At 36.4% G+C, this 17392-nt stretch overlaps 2 protein-coding genes across 2 annotated transcripts in view; both read left to right on the top strand.

Moving 5' to 3' along the window:
• The first annotated feature begins 7 nt into the window (after positions 1-7).
• On the top strand, positions 8-3503 carry sostdc1a (sclerostin domain containing 1a). The gene is made up of 2 exons (XM_084127492.1): positions 8-461; positions 2237-3503. Exons 1-2 carry the CDS (start codon positions 266-268, stop codon positions 2629-2631), a joined length of 591 nt encoding a protein of 196 aa, XP_083983618.1. The 5' UTR covers positions 8-265; the 3' UTR covers positions 2632-3503.
• A 1163-nt stretch (positions 3504-4666) lies between these two features.
• The window catches only part of crppa (CDP-L-ribitol pyrophosphorylase A), a 30412-nt gene continuing 17686 nt past the window's right edge, over positions 4667-17392 (top strand). Inside the window, exons 1-7 of the mRNA XM_084126156.1 lie at positions 4667-5103; positions 5874-6147; positions 8095-8244; positions 11459-11563; positions 12018-12063; positions 14980-15068; positions 16937-17017. Coding sequence (XP_083982282.1) covers positions 4871-5103; positions 5874-6147; positions 8095-8244; positions 11459-11563; positions 12018-12063; positions 14980-15068; positions 16937-17017 — 978 coding nt within the window. The 5' untranslated portion in view covers positions 4667-4870. The remainder of the gene's footprint in view (positions 5104-5873; positions 6148-8094; positions 8245-11458; positions 11564-12017; positions 12064-14979; positions 15069-16936; positions 17018-17392) is intronic.

Genomic DNA, 17392 nt, shown 5'->3' with positions numbered 1-17392 from the left:
GGGGCTCTCGTGGAGTCCAGTAACCATTCATTTGACTCCAGATGTTGGAGCACCTCACAGGGTCGAGTGTTTGACTGGGTGTGGTTTAGAGGAGAGACGCTTGTTTTATCATTCCGCTCACCTGAGCCTTTGCCAAATCTGGAGGCGGGAGCATGTATATATAGCCTACACTGACTGTATATATAACCCAAGACATGATAGTGAGTGAGAATCACTCAGATTCCAGGAGCATCTCTCCACTGGCTGCGCGTTATTTCACATCACCATGTATATAAACGCACCCGAATCGTGCAATTTCATGTTTTTATTTTGCTTCTTCATAAGGAGTGGTCTGACTTTGAAGAATGATGCTACGGAGATTTTCTACTCTCATGTGGTCAGTCCCGTTGAGGATACTCAGAGCAACGCGTCTCTGAATCGCGCGCGCACCGGTGGAAGAGGCTTCACAGCGCACGAGAGAGGTGAGCGCACGCGCCCCGCTACACATCACACTTGGTTTTATTAGTGGTTATTCATTTAATCGCAGTTTTTCTTTTTAAGAAATGTTGTTTAAAGAGATTGTTCTGATGTTCCATTTAGAATTAACTTTTTACAATAATTTTCATTATTGAATCAATCTTCATTTGGTTGCAGCAATAGCTACACTGAAAGAAATTGTAACCTAAAAACATGTAATTTTTATTAAAAACAAAATTATTGTTTTATGTCATCAACCTAGCCTATACATTAATTTTAGACCACCACCAAAACTATTTTTTATGGGTTAAAAATAGCTCTTCAAGATATACATTTCAGGTTACTGTTGAAATATTGTCCCATTATGAATTTAAAGTCAGCTAAACTCAATTTAAATGAATTTTAAATAAATGTTTCAAACCTAAAAAAAATGGCTATATCATATATACAAATATTTAAGCTAATATATATCCAATGTTTTGCACATAGACTGATTTACTTTTACATTACTTTGTCTTTGATCATGTGAACTAAATATTCTCATATTTATTTGCTCATGCATAGTCCTAAAAAATAGCAAGTAAACAGACTTTTTGTGTAGACATATACTTTATACCTTGCCCATCTTCCACCGTTGTCGCCCAAAAGATATTTTAGTTAACGGATGCTGACCCAGTGGGGCATGTTGTCACACAATATAGGGTAAGTTGTCACAGTGAAACACACCATTAAACAGCCTATTATAGACAACATGTAAACAGTAACGCTATCTATTAATTATATACAATCAATAGTGTCTCTACATTTTAAGGGGGAAAGCTATCCATGCCTTTAAGGGTTATATATGGATTATTACATTGTCTCTTGGCTCACAACCACACAGGGCAGCAGAGATACAACAGTGTGTTCTGAGCGAATCCTGTCAGAGTGGAGGTGCAGCTCATATTTTCAGTTAGTCTCCAGGGGGAACCCTGTTTATTTTGAATGACCGTAACTTGAAGTGGGGAGGATGAAAATGTCCCTCCGATCCCCATTCATCACGTCCTGTCACAGAGAGGGGGGGGGGGGGGGGGGGGGGGTTACATTGTAACTGTGGTGTGTTGCTGCTGTGTGAATGGATTCTGGCTTGGGTTACACTGACAAGAGGCACTGCTCTGAGGCAGAACAATGCTGACAGTATAGCCAGCAGCACCGGCGAAATCTGACAATAAGAGGCTCAGGGTCGTCATTCATCTGTACATTAAGCCATTTCCGCTCAGTTCAGAAATGGGTTGAAATAAAGCAAACGAAGCATATCATCCATACAACTGTTGTTTATGTCTGCTCACAGACCATGAAGGAACACTTTAGAACAACACCAATCCTACATCCTGAAGTCTTTCTTCATCGATCTATAAAGATTTAGAGAGTATCTTAAATGAAATCATTAATCAACTCTTGTTTTTTATGCAGTATTGCAGTATTATAAATGATTTATCCGTGCACATCATTAACTTCTTATAATCTTTAATCAAAATTACTTCCCCTGCCTATTGCAATGACATCTCTTCTTTTCTCGGATGACGTGTTTACTGGCGTGAGGGCGGGGCAACCTGTCACTCACATGAGATCGTCCAATAGCAAACCACGACCATCCAATCAGTTCCCGGTGGACAAAATGAAGTCCCACCCTACATTTTTTCTTGTTTGAGAAGCTGTTTCACTTGGATATGTCACAATAGGGAAGAAAAAACTTGCGTATCATGCCGACTTTATGTTCTTTTTTCACTTTGTGTTACAGAACGAGTCCCAGTTGGCTGCAGAGAGCTGCGATCCACCAAGTACATCTCAGACGGCCAGTGCACCAGCATTAACCCTGTTAAAGAACTGGTGTGCACGGGACAGTGTCTTCCTGCTCAGATGCTGCCCAACTGGATCGGTGGATACAATAGGAAGTTCTGGAACCGCCGAAACAGCCAGGACTGGCGCTGCGTGAACGACAAGACCCGGACCCAACGGATTCAGCTGCAGTGCCAGGATGGCAGCAGCAGGACCTACAAGATCACAGTGGTGACCTCCTGCAAATGCAAAAGATACACACGGCAGCACAACGAATCGGGAGTCAAAACTGAGGGATACGCTCATACCCAGTTAAAAAAGCAAAAAAAAAAAGGGGGCACTGGGACGGAAAGCTAAACGAGTCTCTGCTCAGACTGAGCTACTAGATTTTCCCATTTAAATGAACTCAGTATGAACGAGAGAGCTTGTGACGTCAGCTCACAAGAACACTGAACTTTCTTCGTGCTGCCTTTGTGAGCAAGTGCAGGGCTCTGAGTTCACTGTGAAACTGTGTGAATCAACATGCAGCCCATGTGACCCTGTGTCGAAAGAGATGGACAATGACAAATGCATATTGCATTACAAAAATTAGAAACATGCCTGTGATTCTAATAGTTTTTGTCATCACTGATTGATATGTGTGGTAATCACTTGCTGTAGTATATACTTTAAGGCCTGGTTTCACAGACAGGTTTTAGATTAAGCCAGGATTAGGCCTTTTAGGCCTTTTAAATGCCCAATTAGGACATTTAAGTTCCTTTTATAAACGTGCCTTAGAAAAAAAAACATTACTGGTGTGCATCTTGAGACAAAACAATGGCACCGGCATATTATAAGATACGTCAGTGCAAGTTGCTTTTAGTTAAAACAGTTCAAACATGCATTTTAGTCTGGGACTGGATTTAAGCCTTGTCTGTGAAACCGGGGGTATGTCTTTGTGTTCAGCAACAATAAGAGCAATTCTCAAACTCGAGAAATGCATAGCTACATGTCAATTAAATGTCTGTACATATACATATGCATTTGTTTGTGTAATTAATTGTTTTGCAGGACCTTTTTGTGTTAAAAAATACAATATTGTGACGTACAGTATAAGCTGATGTAATATATTTTGCCTCGACTTTGAAACATTTTTAGTTTGTGCAAGCATTATTCAGACAAGATATTGCACTAGTGACAATGCTCATATTGGCTATTATGGTGTAAAAGCATTAAATTGAAAACATCTGAAAATGTCTCAGTATAATAATTTTGATCTCTGGATGAGGGGTCACATTATCAACTTCTATTATGCCTATTAACTGAACTATAATAGTCTATTAATTCAATACATGTTTGAATTAATGGACCAATGTACCACCAACATGCTTACTGAGGAAACTGAGGAACAGGTGACAAAATCCATTCTAAAAATAATGAAAATTATAAATAATAGTAATTAAGAATAATATTTCATGTGCCTCTTTCATGTGCAAATAAAGACAAGGCAGGGTGAACAGACAATATTTAACAATTGACATAATCACTAGCTGCCAATCATTAGCAGCCAATCATCAGACTCTATGACAATTTTCAATCAACTTTCAAAACAAGTTAGTAGGCCTATCTATTTTTTTTGTTATGAGTGAATTATTAATTTATTTTAGTTAATAGTATTTTGTTACTAGTTATTATTTTCAATATCTTTTTCAATAGTGACCAGAGTAGGCTATAAATTCATTACGTACTACCAGTGTAACGCATTACAAGTAACTTGCTCAAATTACTTTTTAAAGTAACGAGTAAAGTAACATATTACTTTTAAATTTACAACTAAATATCTGACTTACTTTTTCTAATAAGTAACACAAGTTACTTTGTTTTACCATTTATTGACCTTCCCATATATTGAAATTTGCATTTCCTTCAGCCAGAGTCTTTTTCATTTCACATTTGGTGTGAAAGGGCCTTTACATTTGCCAAAAATATAACTTTTTAAAATTAAAATACTAAACAAGCAAGCCCAGCCCAGCTGAGAAAAAGTAACGCAAGTAACGAAGTACTTTCCATAAAAGTAACTAAGTAACGTAATTAGTTGTAACAATATTGTAACGCACTACTTAAAAAAAATGTTTTTCCTCAACACTGCTTACTACTATTTATTTATCTGTATGTAACTATTCAAATTTAGTTTTCCAATAGACACTAGTAAAAATAAAATATTAGTAACACGTTAAGTGTTTTAATGTGAACTATAGCCTATATAAAGTCATTCTGACTAGTCATAACATAAAATAGCCTAAAAAGTGACAAAAGGAATGTTATTGTCAATTAAAAATGTTTGACCAATTGTGCATGTATTTTGATTCGGAATATAATTTTAACAAAGACTGAATGATGCTACAATGAAATCAGTTCACAGCAGTCTCATGATGAGTGGGTGGATGAAAGGCTCAGTCTGATGTAGAGGACCCGCGGGAGAGCGGCAACGTTACAGCCGCGAAACACAGCTCAAACCCCGCTAACCACCCGCCCATAGAATGCAGAATACCGGTTAACAGGTTCTTTCCATGAACACGGTTGCTGCAAGTGAGGAACTTTTTAAAACGCTGGAGAAATGCAGCAAGAGCGCTGTTCTTCCTCCGACAGGCCCCTGGATCCCCGCTGTATGCTCACACGCGACGCCGAGGGGAGCGAGGACCGGTTCGGCCGTGCGACGGTGGATTTCCCGGTAGCTGTTGTTCTGCCTGCCGGAGGCTCCGGAGAGAGGATGGGACTGCCCACACCGAAACAATTCTGCACCATTCTTAACAGACCTCTGATAAGCTACACGATTCAAGCCTTTGAGAGGTGAGACTGGTCATTCAGTGTCCGTGAGCACACGAAACTGATTTTATTAACTTAACTTAAATACTTGACATGTTGTTTGTTTTTAGCAGTTGAAAACAGCATAACAATAAATCATTATGCCTGTCACAATTACGTCCATTAGTTTGACAATAGGACTTTTTTTTTTCTCCCAAGTAAACAGGCAGCAGTCCAAGGACACCTAACGTTACTGCATGCAGATCGTGGCCAGAACAGCCTTTTCAATCCTTATTAAGAACATCTGCAGACGCTGCAGAACTTGGGAAAGGCTAAAAGCACTTGACATTGACTTGGCATATTTAATAAATTGCACTGTTGTAAAAGTTAGCTGTGAGTTTCATATTTAAAAAGCTGTCACTTCAATTTTGAAGGACAAAAGCAACAACTTAGAGCTGCTGTAATTCTTTTTTTTTTGGGGGGGGGGGGGGGGGGGGGGGGGTATATTACATTTAAACGTCCAGACTATATGACAGATATCACCTTAAAAAGCAGCTTAAGATATTAAATTATAGTTGTCTCTGTCCCGTTTTTCCATACGCTATAGTATGCAAAAAAACAGCACGGCAAAAGATTAGCATGTTAGAATGTAGTACTCATAGGCTATATAAAAAAAATGCTAAGATAACACTGCTTACTGCTGCATAACATACAGTTTGTTCCCTGTCTTACTCCATTGTCACAGCGATTATGTTGTTTTGTATTTTTTAAAAACTAGACAAATTAAACCTGTTCTATCTGTGTTTTCTTGACAGATTATCATGGATTGGAAATGTTGTTGTTGTGGTTGCTAAGGAGAATCATGACTTGATGCTGAATATTGTCCAGAAATTTAATCACACAAAGGTAAAAGTAGTCCACGGGGGAACCACCAGACACAGGTCCATCTTCAACGGACTCCAGGCCTTCAGTAACACTACTGACTCATTGACGCCTAAACCAAAAGTGGTCATCATCCATGATGCCGTACGTCCCTTTGTGGAAGAAGATCTTCTGCTGAAAATCACCCTAGCAGCTAAAGAGCAAGGGGTTTGTTCTCTCTTCTTTATCCATATTGTGTTACAAAACAGGGCATTTTTATTTTGTTAACATGATGAACAGTGTGGTTGGAGCTTTTTTTAAATATATATTATCAATGCTTTCCAATCTAGTTTAGTAGTTTTGGATTAACAGTGGTTTGAAAACGAAAAAAAATAAAAGACGTTAATGTTTGCACAAAATATAACTATGCTGCAGTATAAACAACCCCAACGGCAACATGAAGTGAATTATACAAAAGTTAATTCACTCCCTGAAATGTTTGCGGTGATGAATGTCTTCACTATCTGAACACTCCCTCATAATCTGCTGCACCACGGTTCAAATGCCTGTCAAATTTATGGACTGAGTGAAAGTCAGTTCACCTTAAGCTGTTGAAGGAGAATTCCTGATGCAGGCTTCAGAGATACATGTGTCTGACTGAGAACCTGTTATATAATAAATATGAAAAAACTCCTTATGTCACAGAAAAAGAATCCCCTACCTACAGAATATTCCACCCTTCCAAGGTAAACATATTAAAACTGGGAACAGAATAACTCGACAGAAGACGGAAATTCTGCTTCCTTTGTGGTTTGACTGCATTGCATAAAGCCCAATGAAATCTGTATTATTTTTTCCCAAATTCCCCTTTTTTTTTCATAATTTTTTTTTTTGCACTCAGATTTTATGGTTAAATTAAATATTAGTAATCAAATAGCATGTATAATTGACTGAATCAATGAAATGTATAAAATTTAATAATTAATTAATTTGTTCGTTTAACAAAAAATACCTTTATCATTTAATATTTTTTTTCATCTTAAATTGTGGCAAGCAAATGGAGGCATAAAACATTACCAATTTATTCAATCTTTTTAAGTGTAATCAAATTAACATTAAACAATTCCTTTTATTTCTGCTGCACAACAGGGGTTTACTGTTAAAATGTAAACAAATAAGAAAAATAGTTTGATTATTCCTTTAAGTTTTAATAATTGTATTATTATTATCATTATTAATATATTACTTTGAGAGGTGCATTCTTTTGTCACAATTCCTTCAAATTAAACCAAACTTTTATTTGGATTTCAAAAGTTGTGAAGATTTTTGAGTATATGTGTACAATATATGATTTCTTCGATTAGTCGACTAATCTAACGATTATTATGATGTGATGTGTTAAGTAGCTTTTATAAACGTGTCTTAGAAAGAATCATTGCTGGTGTGTATCTTGAGACAAAACAATGGCAGTGACATATTTTAAGATATGTCAGTGCAAGTTGCTTTCAGTTAAAACAGCTCAAACATGCAGACTAGGTTTAGCCCTGTCAGTGAAACCAGGGGATTGTGATTTTATTAAGTGTACAGCCCTACAAAAATGTGTACGTCGTTTTCGGCATTGCGGAAATCAATAATATTTCACAATACTACTCCTATACGATAAATATGTAAAAACTCCAAAACACTCTTTAGATATGCGACAGAACATGAATCCCCTGCCTACAGAATATTCCGTCCCTCCAAGGTAAACACACTGAAATCTGTATCAGGAACAGAATAATTCAGCAGAAGACGAGAAAACCTGCTTCATTTGTGGTTTGACTGCATTGCGATCTGTTCCATTGTCCATAAATCACTAAGATAAACATATTGTTGACACCTCTCAGCACCACTCCTTACAGCATGAAACCGGATAAGATGTTTTAGCAATGTTTTTGCTGGCTTTGATACGTGAGGTTCAGGATTTCTGTGATTTTTCTTTTAAATCTCCCCCTCCAAGGCTATGACTAGGGCTGAAAAGCAAAACCCAGATGTTTATGAAACGCTCATAAGAATATGAGAAGGATAGTGATTCATTGCCTGACCCAAATGCACCATTGTTTAGTAACCAATAAACAGATTTTCACAAGGCATGTTTTTAATTGTCCTATTGTCCACCTTTCTTGTTGTTTTCAGGCTTCGGGCACGATACGTCCTCTGGTGTCCACGGTCATTGCAACAACATCTGAAGGCTACCTGGACCACTCGCTGGAGAGAGCCAAGTACCGAGCCAGTGAAATGCCTCAAGGATTTCTTTATGACATTATTTTCCAGGCCTACCAGCGGGTATGAGCAACCCAGACACATTTATTGTTTAGCATAAACCTTATTTTCAATGTGCAAAGTACTTTAAGGTTGACTGTCAAACTTCGGACACCTTGACATCCCCACAGTGACTTTTATTGTAATATTGGGCATCTCAGTATTTTTTGTTTTTATATGCTTTTGTAATAAAATATATTTTTATATGCTTATATACACTGCTGTTTTTCGAACTCAATTTTCTATGAGACTCTTCAATCTTAATATTTGTTTTTACATACATTTTTATAAAATAGATATTTTATAATATCAAATATTTATATAAATAATTATATTATAATTTATTTTAGACTTAACTACCGCTTTTTGAATCTCAATATGATATTCTTCCACCTTAATATTTGTTTATATATTTATTTATTTATTTAATAAATATTTTATAATATAAAATATGAATATTGACATAAATAACTATTTTATATATTTTTTATTTTTTATTTATATTAGATTTATGGGCTGCTCATAAATAATAATAATTTTTTTATTGTTTTTTTTGTCATTTTTTGTTGATATATTTGTACATACTTTTTTATTAAATAAATATTTTATAATATACATATGAAGAGTTAAGATGCAAAAGTGCCATCTGAAATTTTCTTCTAGAATGATCATTTGTCATCAAGCTCGTATATTTAAGTTCAATAATTTCACTTAAATGGCAATGCAAATTACCTATTAATTGTCATTTAAGTGAAATTACTGAACTTAAATATGCAAGCTTTATAAAAATGATCATTCTAGAAGAAAATTTCCACTGGCACTTAGAGGCTTTTGCATCTGAACTCTTCATATATAAATCATTATAGTTTATATACATAATAATTGTATTATATATATTATATTTATGTACGGCTCATTGAGTTTTGATCCCAATATTCTTTGTGACCTCATTTAATGTAGCAATGAGCAGTGCGTTTGGCGCTTACCACAGCAATTACCTCATGGTGACAAAGAAACTCTCAGTGGTGAAATCTTGGAGCAATACACCTCTTTTGTTCATTGTACCTGTGATTTGCATAAATTCTGTAAATTCTGCTCCAAGGCACTGTGCCTTGAGTATTATTATTATTCCCATGGTAGTGTGTTGTGTCAGAAGAATAAATCATAATGGTTTACTCTGGCCTAGGTTACATAGCTGACTGCAAAATTACAGTATCTCAACTCAAACAATGCTTTAACAGAAATGTTGACAAGTTTCTCATGGAGGTGGAGTGTATTGTACCTCGTTTATTGCTGTAGGACTTTGTAATGTTTGGATTCGATTAAGCCTTTGGTCATTTTCAAACTTTCGACAACAGTAACAGATAGAAATGTTAAAAAGAAGCATTGAGATTTATAGGGCTTCTGAGAGGACCATTTTTTGGGTGCCGAATTTTTTTGCTCCTGGAAAACTTTGATTTCACAGTCCTGTTGTTTTTGGCTGTGATATCGAACATTGGCGTGAGTTTTCTGTGTCAAGTCGCAGCTGTCCGTCCTCAATTAATTCTAAATAAAGATAAAACCATGACATAGAGAAATACAGCGGATGAGGCAATCTGAAGAATGGGTAATATCAAGCCCGCTTGGGTGTTACCTGATACCCCGGCTCTTCTGGGGCTTTTCTTCTCCAACCCCAACAGTGAAGGGTCTGCGAAGATTTATACGCTTCTCCTTGCTTTTTGAACCCACTTTTCTATGAGACTCTGCCACCACGTGACATAAGACAGTCCATACTTCTTTTTTAATGTAGTATTCAGCGCGTTTGACGCTTTTTACAATGGAGGTTATTTCAGGTGGGTGTTTTGAGTGAGGGCTTTTGGATGTAGCCAACGGCCATGTGTCAGAACCCTCTCTCTGGTAGCCTCAAAATGACTGATGCCATTTCAGCATGCCATCTCATTGAGTCTCAGAGAGCTTGAGCTTCACAAAAGAAGAGACATCCAACCCCGTGAGGGTCTGGCTGTGTGTTGATGAAAAGAGGGGAAAAAATGCCAAAGGTTAAATGATTGCAGGACTTTCTCCTTTAATTTGCCTTGAAATCACAGAGCCCTGTAAGCGAAGCTCTCCCCTCCACCCAGGATGAAATATTGCTGTAGATATTGCCCCCCTAACGTCTCGGGTGGCATGATTTAGGTTGTGTAATCTAACCGCTGTCTTAGAGCGATTCGCTTCAAGGACTCTATTCAGCTTTTTCAATGTGTTACTGTTCCAGAATCAGGGACATTTTTATTAATACAGAAATCTCACGTGCCTTCATGCATTTCTGTAAGAGACAGTCTTTCCTGAAAAGTTCATTCCTACACACGTGTTTGACTGAAGGTTTGTATTCTTCTGATTTACGTCATCAGTAACTTCACACGGCAAAAAATGCTTTTCTTCCCCAGTATTTCTCTTCTTTTCCAGTTCAAATATCTAAACATTCTTAAATCAAGATACAAATACTTGAGAAGCAAAAAATATATCAAAAAAATAAAAAAAATAAAATAAATGAATTTCCATTAAATTACGTTAATTTTTCTTACCACACTGGCAGAAATGTTTTTCTTTTTTAAGCTTAAAGTCACAAAATATTAATAAAATTATAGATTTTTGTTGTTGTTGTTAAAACAAGACTTCTCAAGACTAATTTTGCTTCTCAAGTAAATTTATGTTGATTTAAGAATTTTTTGTATTTGTAATGGAAAACAAGACAAAAATCTTTTTATTTTATTATTTTAATTTGTTTAATTTTATTTCAAGAAAACTTATTGCCCCAATCAAATCAGGTTTTGTTATTATTTTTTATTTTATTTAAAGAAAATTATTGACCTTGCACCGCTTTACAAAATATTATAATTAATACAAAATATTTAGTTAAATGCTATTTGTATTTGTATTTGTATCTTAATTTAAGAATGTTTAGATATTTGTACTGGAAAACGAGACAAAAATACTCAGGAAGAAGATAATTTTTTGCAGTGCACCATTTTATTTTATTTTATTTCAAGAATAATTATTTACCTTGCATGCTTTTTTTTGTGTGTGCAAAATATTTAGTTAAATGCTGCTGTTTGTCAATGTTTTCATCAAGCTTCCCAAGTAAATGCATCAATTTTAGATATTTGTACTGGAAAACAAGGCAAACATACTGAGGAAGATAATAATTTTTTGCAGTGCAAAAAACTTCTCGTTTCATTTTGTCCTGATTGCTTCTTTGCAGTGCAGTGAATCTGACTTTGAGTTCGGCACAGAGTGCCTACATTTGGCCCTGCAGTACTGCAGCACGAATGCAAAGCTCATAGAGGGACCACCGACTCTGTGGAAAGTAAGGAACAAAAAATATGACTTTTTCGCTGTCATGCATATAGAATTTATGCCATAAATAGTGGGTCCAAAAGTCTGAGACGGCATTGACATTTTTTTCATTGGTTTTTATTTTTTCCCCATTTAAACCTGGAAAAAAGGTCAGATTCTACAATTTATAGTTTCAAAAATTCATTTATATTTTTTGTTTCTACTTCTTGTACTGATAGTCCACTGTAATTAAACAGTTTGTGTTCAGTCAGCAAAATGAAAAGTGGAATCATAATCATAGTGTTCTCAGACTTTTTTGACCTCACTGTATACATACTGGAACAAACCGTAAATCATTCCTAACAATGTGTACGACCACAAAACTAATATTCAGTCATATCTGGCACATTTCTACCAAGCACAAACAGTTATTTTTGCCCAGTCCGTTAATGTGATGTTTTATAACACTTGTTTCTCTTTTGTAGGTAACATACAAGCGAGATCTAGCAGCTGCGGAGGCTATTATTAAAGGTATTGTATTTAAGTTGTGCAATAAAGAAAACAATATTTCACAAGCCACTGATTTTAGTCATTGCTGGGAATACAATAATGCCATTCAGTGTTGTTATTGCAGAGTTGATCTTGTTTGATTTGAACTGGGCAAGTCAAAGTAGGTTGTTTTCCACAGTTAGAGACATCATTGGGCAAAAACAAACTGTTAGTAAATTGTATGTAAATATACAAAAAGAGACTGAACCACAGAAGCAGACCGCCATTTCAAGATGTCTGTCTTTTTATATACAAACAATCTTTTTAAGAGGAATTACAAAAGTGACCTATTATGACCTGTAAGATATGAGTTGACCAAGCAGGGGGCCAGTTCTCTGGTTTGGACAGAAATCAAACAAAGTGGACAAAACTTTCTATTTTGCCATTAAAAACAGTATGTGGTGGTTCAATTGTATTGGTGGTTCAAATGTTTCCATGCACTCAGGTAATAAGATTATGACCCGTCTATTCAATCAGTGCATTAAGCTGCTGTTGGCTTGTAACCCATTTCCATAATGTCAACCTAAGTGGAATAAAACAACAAATTGCCTAAAAATGTTTTAAACTTGGCTGAGTATTGGGCCACTTAGCCCCTTCTGATGTCTGTCTTTACAATAAAGTATCCCTTTGGCTGTATTTAAAGTTTCCTTTTGCCTAGTCCACTATATCCCTGTTTTTACCTTTGGAGAAACGTCGGGAAAAAGCCATTTATCCTTGAGTTTGAATGCCAGGATTGTTACTAAGACCTCTGATTAACTTCGATAGCTTTCAGTATGATAGAAGCTTATGTATTTGAGTCCTGTGCGCTTGAGCTAAATGTTAATATTACATTAAATAAATCCTGTTCCTTAAGGAATTTACTCACAAGAAAGAACACACAGCATTTGTGACCCAGTCAAAAAAAAATTTGTTTTTGTTTTATTATTTTATTCTTTTTTTTAATTATTTTATTTAAAGAAAAGTATTGAATCAATCAAAATGAGTCCAGCACTTTTACACAGTTTTGTAGCAAATTCTTGAAATGTTTCTGTTCGTCACTATGTTTTGATCCAGTTATATTTAATTAAAGTTAAATGTTTAATTAAAGTTTAATGCTGTTGCCTAGAACCTCATTGTTTTTGTTCCAGATAAATACTACTTATATTGTAAAAGTAAACTATATTATTTTATAGTCGTATTTAAGATATTTAAGATAAGACCCCTGTCCTCCTAAATAGCATCAATATTTTGAACTTGAGGTTTAGCTGACCAACACTCTCACCCCTGGTTAGATTAGTGAAACCCTGTGAAGCTTCAGAGTAGCATTTCCAACAACACTGGGTTACAAACAAGGTTAACTTAGAGTGACTAAGATTACATCAAAATATACTCAGTTTGGCAATGCTCTTGTACTTTCTTATGTTTAGTCTTGAAACTAGTGTTGTTTTTGGCGGCCTGTTTTAATTTTAGTTTTAGTCTAGTCTTTGTGTCAAGCTGTCATTTTAGTTTTTATTAGTCACGTTCATACTCTTTTTAGTCTAGTCAAGTTTTAGTCGACGAAAACTGATGACATTTTAGTCTAGTTTTAGTCAACGAAAACTGATGACATTTTAGTCTAGTTTTAGTCAATGAAAATTGTATTTTAGTCTCTTTTTAGTAATGCAATTCTATTTAACCCAGTCAATATAGAATTTCAAACAAGATTATCTTATTATATTTAGTATATTTAGGGCTGTGACGGTGGCAGTTTTTTTTTTTTTACCACCGCGGTAATGGACCAACTACCGGCGGTGGTTGGGGGGTTATTTAAAAAAACAAAAACAAAAAAAAAACTCGTTTTATATTTCCACACAAAGACGCGTGATATAGCCTACCACTGCGCTTTGAGAGGGATGTGGGACACGAGCAGGAAAGACCATCGATCTCTTTATGATATCTTCATGTTTTCTACTTGATGTAAATTGGTCTGAAGAGCGAATTTTATCCTCCACAAGGGTGAAATATTTAGGCTATGTTTGAGATTGTGCTGCCAGAGAAGGTGAAACTAAAAATCACCCGCGTGTGTGAAACGCGCTTTACAACTAAACTTGACGCGCCCGTCTAATATAGCCTAACAAGCACAAACTGTGTTAAAAAGAATTTGACATGCAAGTACAAATGTAGGCTATCTGTCCTACAGCGTTTTCTACTTTACCACAGTAAAGAATACGAATATAATAGGCCTATAAAAGCGAACCAATGAAGAAACGTTTATAATCCCTTTAGAAAATGGGTGAGATGTGAGTGAAGATTTGGGAAAAGAAACAAGAGATTCCATGCAGGGATGAGTCACGATTTTTGGATATTCGATTAGTTTATTTAATTATAGAATATCGAATAGGTTGTGCGATTATTCTCTAAAATGTTCTGGTGCTGATGCGGTGACGCGTTCATGTAACCGAAACGCTGCCAATAACGCACATAACAGCTGTCACAAAGAACCGGCAAAAGTAATGATTATGAATGTGTCAGATATATAAATGAGACATTTTAATAGAATAACTAATGGAGTAATATTGTTAAATTCGCTGATAATCGGGTGACCAGATCGCAAACCAGAATTTAAACCCAAAGCTATGGGTTCACGCACAACTCTCTCATTCGTCGTGACGTTAAAACATTTCGTCTCGTCTCGGTCAACGAAAATGAAGAGACATTTTAGCATAGTTTTTATTTTGTAAACCACATTTAGTCTCGTTTTTATTCGTCAACGATATTGCATTATACATGTATTTTAGTCATCGTCACATGACCAGCATTTATGTCTCGTCCTGTCTCGTTTTCGTCAGGTGATAACGGTTCGTTGACGACAATATTTCGTCATAATTTTCGTTGACGAAAGCAACACTACTTGAAACCTTCTTTTTATTTCCCCTTCAGAGACTCTTTCGATGTCAGCGTGTATCATCGCAGGATCTGAAGCAGAAGCCGTCGAGTTGGCCAAAACGCTTCAGAAAAATCTGAACATGGTATGTTGAAGATGACATCCTTCTTCTTACGGTTTAGTTAATATTTGCTTTGGAATGAATTGAGTATTAAGATGTTTAAATATATCTATCTCCATCCAGACTCCTTTTACCCCAATTTCCTACCCCCCGCTCCCCACAGAACCAAGCATGAGGAGTCACAGATGGCTTGAGCAATAATCGAGCCGTACCATTAGATGTAATTGCTGAAATGGATAAGGTGTCTTGTACAAGTGTGACCACCTTCCCACTTATTCCACTTTGATTTTTGGAGCCGGTCCAGCTTGAGATTTGTCTTCGCATTGTAGCTCTCGCGGTAGGAGATCCATCTTCCAGTGCACTGACAAAAAGGAAATATGATGTGTTTCATTCGGGCTCCATGCAATGGAAGACCATCCTCCTTTGTAGCCATTCCAAGTTCTTCATCAAGCACATGTCCTCCTCTTGATAATGTTGCGAACATGAGAGCACCCAGCGTCCCGTACGGCTGATTGGTTCCAGACGTTGCCGCTCCCCCAGGTGCCGGCCAGGGTCAGTTCTCCCGAGCTGTTCCTACGGCTCGAGGGAGATGAAAGAAAAGCAGGAGATTTGAATTTGTCCCAGTGCCATTTGGTAAATATAATCCCCATTACAGTGTCTCCATTACAGCGATGTGGAACTCGAGTTGAGCCCGTTCCAGGCATATGCAGGTGGTACGATTGGCCCTGGCTACGTATTTTGGTTATAAAGGACAACAGAGAGTGATAAGATGATCCTTTTAGCGAGATGTAATAATTACACCCGTGTATGCTGCAGATAAGAACTGGAACGGGTTGCCGTCTACTTTCATCAAAGGCTCATGTTCACTAGGGGCGAACTCTTTTTGCTTGGAAATGGAGGATTAAAGTCTGAATCCGTGCGCCATTAGGTGCAGATCTCGAACGTGACGTTTCGTATGTGACTGAGAGTGATATTCACATTCCTCAGCTGTGGTAATTCAAGATAATTTAGAGCTGAGAGCATGCAGGTAGTGTATATATCATCTTAAGCCACATAAGTAAATCTCACACGAAAATTTCCACTTTAAATCCATCTGAGACTATAAAATTCCATTGACTACATGTAATCCTGGCATTTCAGTGATACTGCATAACTCTTGGCTGTAATGTATTCCTACGTCAACCTCGGATTAAAGCACAACATGAGCCGACATGATTCCCAACACGTAACTGCGGTTAAAATTGAACTCCTTGCCTGGTAAAAACACATTTCTCTTTTTGAATAGTTCACAAATCCCTAAGAATGATCAGAAATGTCAATTGATTGTAAATGCGTGGAAATTAAAGCATTACCAGAATTTTTGCGTGACCTATGACGCCTAATGAGGTGTATGGCTTGTTGAAACTGATTTTTGTCATTATGAAGCGCTTATTCTTGGTCTGCCACCATTCAAATAACCTGTGAACAGCATTCGTGTGGGCTCAACAGCCCAACCTGGTTCAGATGTCGAAATGATCTCGTAAATCCACAGCTCGGAGCGAACTGGTTTTCGTCTAAAGCCGCGGTTGGTTATCTTTCAAGAGCGAATAAGTCCCTGCATGTGTTTCCAATTCATATTCCATTTCATAATTCCAATTTTCTCTTCAAGGTCGAGTCCATGCCAAACACTTCTGTTTATTTCTGTTTATTTCATCTCTGTACAAGATATTCAACAAGGCCAGGGACAGGATATGATTTGATATGAGGACTATGATTTCATATGTAGAGCATCTGTGGTTGTGTTGCTTTTTACGAAAAGGGATGATATATTAGATATTAATAAATAATATTTTTTTCTCTGTCTGCCCTGATTGTGATATTGCTTGTTTTATTGTATTTTCTCTTTTTCACAGATTGAGACAGACGTCATATCATGTGCAAAGGAGAGTAACGCAGAGTACCTGTCTAAAACCCAAAACTTCATTTACATATCTGTACGTCAACGGTAGACACATGCACAAGTAATTTCACATAAATCAAAATTGAATTTCGTATTGCATGTAACTGGTCTTATTGTGAATGATTCATCTGTTAATATTATTCAAAAATGGTTTGTCTTAAAATCTTGATATCAAAATATAACAACTTGATCTTTCCTTTTTTGCTGACATTACTTAGTAAGTCTAGGCTATTGGATAGTGTTGACTAAAAGCCAAATAGCATTTTTGCAAACAAGAATTTAGTCTGGATTAACTCTGGTATGTACAGTAAACTACCCTTAAAAAGTTTGAGCTCAGTATGATTTTTTTATGTTTTTGAAAGAAGTCTCTTATGCTCACCAAGGCTGCATTTATTTGATTAAACATACA

Source organism: Abramis brama (genome assembly GCF_963993115.1).
Source record: "Abramis brama genome assembly, chromosome: 10".
NCBI lineage: Eukaryota > Metazoa > Chordata > Actinopteri > Cypriniformes > Leuciscidae > Abramis > Abramis brama.
This window is presented reverse-complemented; position numbering and strand designations above follow the sequence as displayed.

Excerpts from the sequence above, each read along its gene's own strand:
- sostdc1a (XM_084127492.1), top strand. The coding sequence starts at position 266 with ATGTATATAAACGCACCCGAATCGTGCAATTTCATGTTTTTATTTTGC. Across the intron at positions 462-2,236 it reads CTTCACAGCGCACGAGAGAG|AACGAGTCCCAGTTGGCTGC; the intron begins GTGAGCGCACGC and ends TTTGTGTTACAG.